Source organism: Salvelinus alpinus, chromosome 34 (assembly GCF_045679555.1).
Source record: "Salvelinus alpinus chromosome 34, SLU_Salpinus.1, whole genome shotgun sequence".
NCBI classification, from domain to species: Eukaryota; Metazoa; Chordata; class Actinopteri; order Salmoniformes; family Salmonidae; genus Salvelinus; species Salvelinus alpinus.
Genome location: NC_092119.1, coordinates 13204069 through 13217347, shown reverse-complemented (window position 1 = coordinate 13217347; position 13279 = coordinate 13204069). Strand labels below are relative to the sequence as shown.

At 44.7% G+C, this 13279-nt stretch overlaps 1 protein-coding gene across 8 annotated transcripts in view; it reads left to right on the top strand.

Moving 5' to 3' along the window:
• The first annotated feature begins 5892 nt into the window (after positions 1 to 5892).
• The window catches only part of gphna (gephyrin a), a 129966-nt gene continuing 122579 nt past the window's right edge, over positions 5893 to 13279 (top strand). For all 8 annotated transcript variants that reach the window (XM_071382249.1, XM_071382251.1, XM_071382247.1 and 5 more), the window contains exon 1: positions 5893 to 6004. In XM_071382249.1, the coding sequence (XP_071238350.1) occupies positions 5941 to 6004 (64 nt within the window). In that variant the 5' untranslated portion in view covers positions 5893 to 5940. The remainder of the gene's footprint in view (positions 6005 to 13279) is intronic.

Here is a 13279-nt window from a genome sequence, read left to right as displayed (position 1 = left end):
ATCCGTCTGTCCCGAGCCATTAGAGCCGCCCGTCTGTCCCGAGCCATTAGAGCCGCCCGTCTGTCCCGAGCCGTCAGAGCCGTTCGTCAGTCAGGAGCCGCTAGAGCCGTTCGTCAGTCAGGATCTGCCAGAGCCGCCAACCAGACAGGATCTGCCAGAGCCGCCAACCAGACAGGATCTGCCAGAGCCGCCAACCAGACAGGATCTGCCAGAGCCGCCAACCAGACAGGATCTGCCAGAGCCGCCAACCAGACAGGATCTGCCAGAGCCGCCAACCAGACAGGATCTGCCAGAGCCGCCAACCAGCCAGGAGCAGCCAGATCCGCCAGCCAGCCATGAGCAGCCAGATCCGCCAGCCAGCCATGAGCAGCCAGATCCGTCAGCCAGCCATGAGCAGCCAGATCCGTCAGCCAGCCATGAGCAGCCAGATCCGTCAGCCAGCCATGAGCAGCCAGATCCGTCAGCCAGCCATGAGCAGCCAGATCCGTCAGCCAGCCATGAGCAGCCAGATCCGTCAGCCAGCCATGAGCCATCCAGCCAGGATCCGCCCTTCAGTCCGGTGCTGCCCTTCAGTCCGGAGCTGCCGTACCTCAGTCCGGAGCTGCCCCTTATCCTGGGGCTGCCCCTTATCCTGGGGCTGCCCCTTATCCTGGTGCTGCCCCTTATCCTGGTACTTATCCTGGTGCTGTCCCTTATCCTGGTGCTGCCCCTTAGTCCGGTGCTGCCCCTTAGTCCGGTGCTGCCCCTTAGTCCGGTGCTGCCCCTTAGTCCGGTGCTGCCTCTTAGTCCGGTACTGCCCATTATTCCAGTGGGGTTAAGTAAACGGGTAGTGACTATGGTGGGGTGGGGACCACGACCAGTGCCGGAGCCACCGCCGTGGACGGAAGCCCACCCAGACCCTCCCCTAGACTATATACTGGTGCGCCCGGAGTTCGCACCTTAAGGGGGGGGTTATGTCACGCCCTGGCCTTAGTATTCTTTGTTTTCTTTATTATTTTAGTTAGGTCAGGGTGTGACATGGGGTTAGGTTTGTGTTTTTGTATTGTCTTGGGTGGTTTGTAGTGTCTAGGGGGATTTGTTAGAGTGTATGGGTTTGTGTTGAGTGGATGTGTCTAGATAAGTCTATGGTTGAGTGTAGGTGTTTAGAAAAGTCTATGGCTGCCTGATTTGGTTCTCAATCAGAGACAGCCGGTTATAGTTGTCTCTGATTGGGAGCCATATTTAAGGGAGCCATAGGCTTTAGATGTTTGTGGGTAATTGTCTATGTTTAACGTAAGTAGCTTGTGTGTGCACTTTCGTTTGTAGCTTCACGATCGTTTGTTGTTTTGTTTAGTTTGTATAAGTGTTTCGTTTCGTGTTCATCTTCGTCATTATAATAAAGAGAAGATGTATTCATATCCCGCTGCGCCTTGGTCCGTCTCTCCACACGATCGTGACAGCACCTGCTTTTAATATACGTCGTATCCCTCATTTCCTCAAGTGTTTCCTTTATTTTGGCAATTACTGTACCTGTACGTTTTACATAGCTATGAACCCACAGCCTAGCCAATTTAAATCAAACAACTATCACTGTTAGCTCATTCATTTAATTAGCTGTTGATACGAGGCTCCTGTTTAGCTGTAATCAGCTTATTTTTGACCAACCTTTACTTGGCGATACTTTCTTTGTTCTCAATTCAGAAGGCATCTGTGTTTTATAAACATCTGTGTCCAGTTGCAGGTGGTCCTCCAAAAACCAGAGAATGTTCAGAAAGATATTAAATCCACTTTTGCACCGAGTGAGGAGTTCTCTTGCCCTTCTTTCTGCCAGACATCTTGCATTGCCCAACCTATTTGCAGAAACGGATCTGGATAAAAAGTAGTGCACTATATAGGGAATAAAGTACCATTTGGGACAGCGTGTGAGACCACAGATCAGTAAATAAGAACCACAGCAGCGCCCACCACATTGTGTCTGGGGACTCACGCTCATCTACTGGCCCCAAGCCAATTTAATTTAAATGTAAATTTCAGCGATGCGTGGAATTAAATGGCTTATATTAGCAAAAAAAGTTAAGTTAATACATGTATTTCAGACAGTCTCTCCAAACTTCACAACTCTAATTTCTCTATGTAATATACTAGAGCTACTGTTAAGGCGCAGGGCAGGGGATGGGCTGATGAAATGCATATCGTTTCAAACATTCTCCTCAAGCTGTTAGCCAATGGCATATATTTTTGAGTGTCAGATGTGTAAAGGCTCAAATACTCATCGATTTGGATTGGAGATGGTTAAAAGCACAACGACAGGAGAACGGAACAACTTCAGTATTGAGAGGAGGAGAGAGAGAGAGTAGAAGAAGAAATGAGAAGGGAGGAAGTGGAAAGAGATATGGCAGGTCTGGCAGCAAAGCAGCATGGCCCCCTGGGTAGTTAGATGAACTGCAGGGTTGTTCAGATTCAGATGTTTGTGAATAGTAGAATAATGTAATCTGGCCCCGGAACAGACCACTGGAGACATACTGTATGTTCATTTATAGCTCAACTCTAGAGGAATTTCTGTGAATAAAGGTTTTTCAGTTTGGGGTTTCAAAGTGGGGGAGTGGCTGTCAGGGTCACATGGTAAGAGATTTGCATGGTTGCCATGTGAGGAAAGTGTGGTCTTTTGTCCTCACACAGGACTGGTTATTAGGTGTGAAAACCATGTGACATCAAATCTGGCCTTTGACCTCAATTCTACATGGATTTCATGGGTTAAGATAGTCTGACTGCTTGATCTTTGATTCATGAAAGAGTTGATTTTATTCTGTAGTAAAATCCATTATGTTAGGCAAAGGGACTGTCCCTTTTTTTACTGGATGCTATGGCTGTGGCCAGGGATGGAATTTAAGCTGGCATGAGGCTAGTTTTTCAGACCTGCTACAGTAGTAGAAGAATGTGCCCAGATAGCCCGACTGGCCAGTACCTACAATCCCTCTGACATCAGCATACGGTGATTTGTGCCCAGTGGCAGCAGAAGATGGCTGCCTATGGCTGCAGCTCTGGTAGTACCCTATTCCATACGTAGTGCACTACATAAATAGAGCACTATATAGGGAACAGGGTGTCATTTGGGACGCTCCTATATTTTGGCCTTTTAGAGGGGTGAAGTAATGACCCACCGGAGCCCTGTAGCTGTCCTGGGAGACCCTTAGCTGACACACCGTCTGCTTTTACATGTAACATTGCACTGGTGATAATTATGCAGCTAGGCCTCAGTGGTTCTGGGTTTCCCTGAGCATAGATATAGTCCCTTATGGTCAGTCCTACTAAACATGGACCTTCCATAGGAGAACCGAACTCTACACTTTTAGGTTCTAGATAGCACTTTTTTTTTATAGTAAGTATAGCTTATAGGTTAAACCATTCTTTAGGATATTGTTTTATTTCTCCAATCCATGGTCACATTTAAAAGCAATGCATTAGTTAGGTGGGACATGTACAGTAAAGACTCTCAAGAGCAATCTCATTTTTGACTATGCTTTTGTCAAAAAGGGTAAAAATTAACATTGGAAGCCTGGCCCTGGGTTACTGTTAACTAAACTGCCCTACGCAGTCTGGAGATGAGAGTAAGTAACTATTGTGTTGTTCCAATACTAAAAGGGAGTTGGGGAGTGAACTGTTAGATAGAGTAGCAAATATAACAAGACAGGAACATGTCAATGGTTATCCACATGTCTCTACTCTGTATGGTAAGAGCCTTCAGTGTCCTGCCATAACATCCTTTTAAAAAGTATAGCACAAATATAACATGTTGGCCCTGTAACATCCCATGTGTCATCTCCCTACAGCAACAAACTAGGGAAGTTGCATAGTGACTTCAAAGACTATAGATGGCCTTGTTCCTGTGAACCAGGAGGATATGTCTGGCTGGCCATACTAAATGATAATTCCCTGTTTCTTGGCAGGCTACAAACAGTGTGTGTGTGTGTGTGTGTGTGTGTGTGTGTGTGTGTGTGTGTGTGTGTGTCTCTCTCGCCTTTTCTCTCTCTCTCTCTCTCTCTCTCTCTCTCTCTCTCTCTCTCTCTCTCTCTCTCTCTCTCTCTCTCTCTCTCTCTCTCTCTCTCTCTCTCTCTCTCTCTCTCTCTCTCTCTCTCTCTCTCTCTCTCTCTCTCTCTCTCTCTCTCTCTCTCTGTGTGTGTGTGCTTGCATGCGCGTGTGTGTCTGTGTGTGTGTTTGTGTGTGTGTGTTTGTGCGTGTTTGAAAAGAGAGAAAGAAAGAAAGCAGGACTCCGGAGCCTTCTCTTCCTAGCAGACTGAAGACCCTTGCTTCTCTCCAGACTGTCTCTATTAGTCCCCTCTGTTGATGTGGGGCCTGAACAGGAGTAGCCACCATAGAGGCTCACTGGTCTGATCTGTAATCAGGTTAACCCATCTTAAATTACCTGTTTTTTGGCAGCAGCATCAAGGAGGTCATACTAATGGCTGTAGTGTTCTTCTGAGAATCCATTGATCTTATTACAGTAGCACTTTATACTACAGCATGGTATAAAACAGTAGGAAACACTTTATTTGGTCATCTATGAACGTTAGAACATCTTGAAGAACACTCTGGCCTTAAATGGCCATAATCTCCACCCAATACAGCCAGAAGACGACTGGCCACCCCTCAGAGCCTGGTTCCTCTCTAGGTGTCTTCCTAGGTTCTGGCCTTTCTAGGGAGTTTTTCCTAGCCATCGTGCTTCTACATCTGCATTGCTTGCTGTTTGGGGTTTTAGGCTGGGTTTCTGTACAGCACTTTGTGACATCTGCTGATGTAAAAAGGGCTTGATCAATACATTTGATTGATTGATTGATATTTGGATAGTCCATTTGTAGATGTCCATTTGTAGCTTAACAGACTATCTACAGACGATCAGTAACATTTCAACTATCTACTAACCCTAGCCCTAACCTTAACCCTTATCCTAACCCTAAACTTAACCCTTACCCTAGCCCTAGCCCTAACTCTAACCTAACCCTAACCATAACCTTAGCAAGCAGTTGATTATCAACAGCTCGTATCCAGACTATCCAAATAAAGTGTGACGAAATAGTATTTAGAATATATTATTATTTAGCCATTTTAGAGGTGTCCCACACAAATGCCCAAAAACCACTGGGACAATCCCACTTCTGCCACCAACGTAGCGATTGAGAGTAAACAGCTCCGTTACGGAGCTTTAACCAGCGATGTTGTGGTTACAGAGCAAGTACTTACTCCCTGTGCCATAAAAACCTGGGCATTTTAGAAGAGACAGTAGTAGACCTACATGCAAAGAAGAGACCACTAAGATAATTCAATTATGGGCAGTAGGCCTGTAAGCACCTCCCATTTTGGATACAGCCTACTTGTAAGGGTTTCCACACGAATGCATGCATTCACATATCTGTACAAAGAGTCCTTTCTGACTGCCCATGCACAGTAAAGAACAGGGTTGATTCTAAATATAAATGTGTCTATGAACATCGTCCTTCTGCATGATCTGAGCTCGGCTTCTCTAGCCTGGCTCCCATTCTGTTCCCAAAAAGTATATCTTATATTGACAAGATATTCGAGTAACCCCTCTAACAATGGAAATATTGTCTTCAACGATGGAAGGCAGGCGAGATCAGGTGGGACAGTTTTAGCCAACGTGAGGGCAGACAACAGGCAAACTTAAAGTTGCCGGAATGCCACGTGCATCCACTTATGTCAGTACATTTGTAACTGCCTAAACATGACAAAACATCTATTCGATTAAATAAGTCTGGCGTAATTCGACACTCTCATAGACCTCCATACAAAAAAAGGCTTATCTCACGAGTACAGATTTTGGGTGGAGTAAATCCTCTCGCTTCGCCTTTTCCTCTCTGATATTCCTCCATCCGCCTCCCCCTCGTTCGATGCGGTCTGCCATTGATTATCTCTGGATCCTCAGTACTGGCGAGAGCGGTGGTAAACATGGCGTCGGAAGGGATGATTTTAACCAACCACGACCACCAAATACGAGTTGGAATTCTAACGGGTAATTTCCAAATCTCTCTAAAACGTTTGTTGCCACCTCCGGCTACCCTTGTGTGTTAATTGTATGTGATTGTCTTTGCTGTCTTGCTCTCCACCGGGTTGTGGCCAGCTAGCTAGCTGAGCTGTGGCTATCTTGTATCGGCTTCTCGAGCCTGTCAAACGGTTAACTTGCTGCCACTCACTGCTTGACCGTGTTCTTGACTTCTGTACCGCTGGTGATTTACAAAGGTTTGTCTCTGTATATATTCTAAAATGTGCATCCTTTCAGTGGTTTTTATACGCAAGATACACGATATATCCATGAAGGTGTAACATGCAACATTTTCTCGCTGTGTTGAAAACTGTTTTGTGATTTGAATAATTCATGTATTGTACGCAAGGTAAAAGCAGCTAGCCTGGCAAGGCAGAGCAGCACGAGCCAGGTTATGCCAGTGTCAATGACTCGAATATGAGATCTGCATATATGAGATTCATTCTTACATTAGCCTATTTTCAGCATGATTGCTAAACTATACTGTTACCGAATGAAGTGTTGTTTGCCAAGTTATTATTGCTATTCATATGGAAATTAGGCAAATATTTCAGATTGCATCAGTTTCAGTGTGGGAAGGTTGCGATGTAATTTGTTCTCGAGCGTGTCATTTTCATTCGGATGGCTAGTTATATATAGCCGCACCAAACAATACAGATGACTGTTGAAATAGATTTCATTTGGATGCATGACAAAATGGAGCTGTATTTTGGTGCAGCTGTAGTCCCTATAGCCAGCCGTGGAGTATAATCGCTTTTTAAAAATCCAAGGCAAGCCTCTGGCTACTGAGTTTGCTATCCCTGTCCCACTCACCGGACCCTTTTTATATGGCAGGAATAATAGGTAAAAGATGACTCAATTGGACAACATTGGAATTCCACTGCCTCTGTGCACAAAAGTAACGTGCCTGTCATGCTTCGTGACACACACACACACGTTTTTAACTATAGTCCTCCGCGGTAGTCAGATTGCTATCACACACGAGTATCCCACCCCGCCCCCAAGATTCAGGTTAGGCGCTGTCCATTGAAACGTGGTGCTGAAATGGAGCGTATCAGAGCAGCGGTTTATTCAAGAAATATCTAAGGAATTTTTTGATTGTGATACGATGGGTGGGGCGTAGGGGTTTTCCCAATGACATGTGCCGCTACCGCTCTTTTAGCGTCGTTCATCATTAGGCATAGGGACTCTTCCTACCTTGTCAGCCGAAAGAGTTCTTCAGCTTTATTGATGACATCTTGCTGAAGCAGATGCTTATCTGTGGAAAATAAGCAGTGCTTGACCATTTGCAAACCTGAATGCTGCCCCCCCCCCCCCCCCCTGGAGTACAGTCCCCCCCACCAACATGTCTGCTTCAGGGAGACTGAAATACATTGGTTTTACCTTTGACCTTCAGCCAGTCCAATGAGTATTGCAGTTATTATGAGCTGTTTTGATTCTGGATTTTGTATGCAAATAGAATAGATACTAATAGATACGAATATAGGCTACAACTTTGACTAGTACCGTCAGTATTTTACTGTTGATGATGACTAATGTGAATGAATGTGATAGTGTCTAGAGACAAGCCTATTTGAAGAGGTGAACACTAGCTCTTAGCTAAAAGGGCTATTTTCTCCCAACATTAAATGCCATCGGTCCTGTCTGCTCTCCGTATGGTCTTTCCTCAAACATAGATGTCAGGATTCCCTCTGCGAAGCCTCTCCCTGGGAAATGCCAATGGAAGGGTTCAGTGGCAGAATACACATTTTCTTACCCATTTCTATAACAGGAAAACAGCCTGTCAGAACTGTGTGTGTGGCCGGGGCTTCTGATGTTACTGTATTGGTATAGTCTGACTACTCTATGTTCTCAATTAGACATACAGTAGTCCTGGGTTTTAAAATAAGAATTTACTATGACTATGATTTATTATTACAAAGTGTGTGTGTGTTATTGGGCCTGTCTGTGTGCATTGGGCAGGTAAAAGCACCATATATCCTACCAGCCTGACAGTACAGTATCTGTGGGTTTAACTGTGCCAGAGACAGCTCCTGTGGTGTAGTGAAACCAAAACCTGCTGTGTGTCTAGTGGCTGGCAGCTATGATAATGGGCCTTGTCAGGTGTGTGTGTGTGTGTGTTTGCGCGTGTGTGTGTGTGCACATGTGTGTGTAGTGGCAGCTATGCTAATTGTCCTTGTAGGTGAGTGGTGTGCTTTGTTTGTGTTGGTTAGGGATATGCACTATGTGATGGGACTTTAGTAGTAGCCTAAGAAATTGTGCTGTCTGTCTGTCCAGCCGATCAGTCTGCTGTCTGTTCGACGGTCTGTCTGCCCTTTTGATCTGTGCATCACCCGATCTGTCTCTGTCTGTCTGTCCTGTCCGCACGATCTGTCTGTCTGTCCTGTCCGCCCGATCTGTCTGTCTGTCATATTTTATGTTTAGCCTCCTATAGTCCAGCGAGTGAAGATGCAATGTGTCTGAGTTTCTTTGAATTCTGTGACGGTATTATCTTTGATAAATAAAAAAACTACTTGGGGTGAGAAACAGAAAATAAAAACCTTTCAAAAAGTCTTCTGGTTCCTAACGTTCCATCTGAAGGAGCTGCGTTTGGCATCAATGATTCTCCCAGGATGAGCAGAGCAGAGCAGAGTAGAGTAGACCGTCTTCCTGACAGCCCCTCTCTCTGTGCTGTTCAAAGCACTGATCACAACCTGATGCTATGCTACATGCTCAGTCTCTGCTTTCTCTCCCCCCCACCTGCCTTTGCATAACAGCCTCAGTTGCGTGTTGATATCACCATATCTCCTATGTGTGTAAAGAGCAGAAGAGTTTTGTCTGCGTTCAACCTTTTACAAAGACTATTAGCTTGTTGAGACTTTTCAGACAAATGACCTTGAACAACCAACTCAAGTCTGTCTGCCAGCAACGTGAGGTGAGAGGACGTGTTGATAGTGACTAGAGGTCGACCGATTATGATGTTTCAACGCCGATACCGATTATTGGAGGACCAAAAAAAACGATACCGATTAATCGGCCGATTTAATTTAAAAAAAAAATGTAATAATGACAATTACAACAATACTGAATGAACACTTATTTTAACTTAATATAATACATCAATAAAATCAATTTAGCCTCATATAAATAATGAAACATGTTCAATTTGGTTTAAATAATGCATAAACAAAGTGTTGGAGAAGAAAGTAAAAGTGCAATATATACCATGTAAGAAAGCTAACGTTTAAGTTCCTTGCTCAGAACATGAGAACATATGAAAGCTGGTGGTTCCTTTTAACATGAGACTTCAATATTCCCAGGTAAGAAGTTTTAGGTTGTAGTTATTATAGGAATTATAGGACTATTTCTCTCTATACGATTTGTATTTCATTAACCTTTGACTATTGGATGTTCTTGTAGGCACTTTAGTAGTGCCAGTGTAATTGTATAGCTTCCATCCCTCTCCTCGCTCGAACCAGGAACACAACGACAACAGCCACCCTCGAAGCAGCGTTACCCATGCAGAGCAAGTGGAATAACTACTCCAAGTCTCAGAGCGAGTAACGTTTGAAACGCTATTAGCGCGCACACCGCTAACTAGCTAGCCATTTCACATCCTAATCTCGGGAGTTGATAGGCTTGAAGCACAGCGAAGAGCTTCTGGCAAAACGCAGGAAAGGGCTGTTTGAATTAATGCTCACAAGCCTGCTGCTGCCGACCACCGCTCAGTCAGACTGCTCTATCAAACCATTTACTTAGTTATAACATAATAACACAAAGAAATACGAGCCTTAGGTCATTAATATGGTCGAATCCGGAAACTATCATCTCGAAAACAAGACGTTTATTCTTTCAGTGAAATACGGAACCGTTCCTTATTTTATCTAACGGGTGGCATCCATAGGTCTAAATATTCCTGTTACATTGCACAACCTTCAATGTTATGTCATAATTACGTAAAATTCTGGCAAATTAGGCGGCCAAAACTGTTGCATATACCCTGACTCTGCGTGCAATGAACGCAAGAGAAGTGACACAATTTCACCTGGTTAATATTGCCTGCTAACCTGGATTTCTTTTAGCTAAATATGCAGGCTTAAAAATATATACTTCTGTGTATTGATTTTAAGAAAGGCATTGATGTTTATGGTTAGGTACACGTTGGAGCAACGACAGTCCTTTTTTGTGAATGCAGGACACGCTAGATAAACTAGTAATATCATCAACCATGTGTAGTTAACTAGTGATTATGATTGATTGATTGATTGATTGATTGTTTTTTATAAGATAAGTTTAATGCTAGCTAGCAACTTACCTTGGCTTACTGCATTCGCGTAACAGGCGTAACGCGAATGTAACAGGAGTGCAATGAGAGGCAGGTGGTTAGAGCGTTGGACTAGTTAACTGTAAGGTTGCAAGATTGAATCCTCGAGCTGACAATGTAAAAATCTGTCGTTCTGCCCCTGAACAAGGCAGTTAACCCACCGTTCCTAGGCCGTTATTGAAAATAAGAATGTGTTCTTAACTGACTTGCCTATTAAATAAAGGTGTAAAAAAAAAAAAAAACGGTGTCCAAAAATGTTGATTTCCGATTGTTATGAAAACTTGAAATCGGCCCTAATTAATAGGCCATTCCGATTAATCGGTCGACCTCTACTCTCTAGCTTCAACTCTGCTACTGCTCCTAGCAGTACCTGCACCAGATTTGTGCCTCTCATAGAGGGGGCGTGTCTGTAGCACCGGACTTCGCATCTCCCACTCCTCTGTGGTTTAGTGAGCAGTCACAGTCACCTAGCTTTCTGTTACCCTGGAGGTCCACTCCTCTGTGGTGTAGTGAGCAGTCACAGTCACGTATCTTTCTGTTTCCCTGGAGGTCTACTCCTCTGTGGTGTAGTGAACAGTCTCGTAGCTTTCCGTTACCCTGGAGGTCCACTCCTCTGTGGTGTAGTGAACAGTCTCGTAGCTTTCCGTTACCCTGGAGGTCCACCCGTCTGTGGTGTAGTGAACAGTCACAGTCTCGTAGCTTTCCGTTACCCTGGAGGTCCACCCGTCTGTGGTGTAGTGAACAGTCACAGTCTCGTAGCTTTCCGTTACCCTGGAGGTCCACCCGTCTGTGGTGTAGTGAACAGTCACAGTCTCGTAGCTTTCCGTTGCCCTGGAGGTCCAGCCATCTGTGGTGTGGTGAGCAGTCACAGTCACGTAGCTTTCCGTTGCCCTGGAGGTCCAGCCGTCTGTGGTGTGGTGAGCAGTCACAGTCACGTAGCTTTCTGTTACCCTGGAGGTCCAGCCGTCTGTGGTGAGGGCAACAGAGGATGCCTTGGATAATTCGTCGACAATTTTGATATTTTCCTGTTCATAAAGATCTGGCACGATCTTCATACTGCGCCAGGGGATTTCCTAGCGTGGCTCAAGCACTTCCACCATATGTTTAAACCCTTTGTTTTCCACAACAGAGTATGGCCTCATGTCTGCAGTGATAAACATCCCAATAGATTTGGTGATGGCTTTAGTCCAGTCTGATTCTGCAGCAAAGGGCTTAAATGTCGCGGTGACAAGTTGTTGTCTCTTGGCTGAGTTGTCTCCCGTCACTTACACACCAGGGTGATGACGCTTTAAATGTGTAGCCATGCTCCATGTATTTCCATGATCATACGGCTTTCTTGTGGCACAATGCTTACGCACCGTAATGGTGTTGTCCACCACCCTTCTTCTGTCATTATATTTGACAGGGAAGACAAAATGCTCCCATACATGAGACTTAAATGAAGCAGGAGGCTTTTCCAGTTCTTCAGCTCCTCCGTCAGCCATGGCTGTCACCGCTCTTTTCTTCTTTTCTTTTTGCAGCGTGAGCATCCAGGATTGATTCGTTGGGATTCAACATGCCCCGTTCACGTGAACAGTACACACAACTGCTTTTAAAAATAATCAAATCAACCTTCAGGCTTCAGAGTAAAACACAGCACATATCTGTCTTGTCTCTATCTTTTCACTGCAACTCTGCATCGGGATTTAGGGAATTATTACTTTAAAAAGTAACAGCGGCAGTAAAACTGTATTTCACACTATGATGGTTAAACTTTGCAATTGATTCGTTGTTCACATGCGTGCCGAACCGTGGGCGGTGATGCGTATGGATCAACTACGGTCCGTTACACCACTAATACCTATATAATGTAGTTACATCACATAATGACGCCAAGTAAAATTTAGCGCTACATATGCAACACAGCATTCCTAACCTCGCCCACAATGTCTGCTGTGTGGATCGAGGGGCTCAACAAGTCCAGCAGTCATTTGAAAGAGTAAGAACATTTCAGTGCAACAACTCAAAGGCGATATCAATTAACGCCAAGCTAATGGAAATCATTGCCCTTGACAATCAACCGTTCTCTGTCGTGGGTGATGTTGGCTTTCGCCGACTGGTCGAGCACCGGTACACACTACCAAGTGCGCTATTTTTCAGATGTTGCCCTACCGGAGGTACACAGTAATAGCGTCACTGCTATTAGCTTCACGACTGACATTTGGACCAGCGATATCAGCCCCATGAGCATTCTGAGTCTGACAGCACAGTGGGTTGACGAGGATTTCATACTGAGGAAAGTCGTATTTCAAGCTCATGAATGTGCTGGTTGTCGTACCACTGCTGCCATTTCAATGGCATTTGAGAACATGTTTGAAACTTGGAAACATCAACACACTAGCTAGCTCCCTTTGAACAACTGACTCGAGAAATAAGCTCATCAACTGTGCCTGCAGCAGATGTGATACCCTCTGTCATGGCATTGAAACGCCTGCTCAACAAAACTGCCAACACAGGCTGTGAACAAGCAATTCGGTGCCATTCTCTCTTTACTGTGTTGCCATCATGCTCGATGCTAGGTAGAAGATCGCTACTTCGATGCAGACAAGAAACAGGGTTTACGTGAAATGTTACATACACAGCTGGACAAGATGGAAACGGACACAGTGACAGTGCACACCGAGGAAGAGAGGCCAAGGACAGACAGAGCTGAAACTTGACATGTATGATGAAATCCTGGTTGAGACTGAAACGACTGAACAAATGAACCACGAAACAACAAGTAAGTGAAAGAAATAGGTTTTGATTATGTTTTACTGGTAACGGGGACATATGTAAATGCCAACAAAATAACTATTTGGTCAGTGTGGTGTCTGTGTGTAACCTTTATTTAACTAGGCAAGTCAGTTAAGAACAAATTCTAATTTACAGTGACGGCCTACACTGGCCAATTGTGCGCCGCC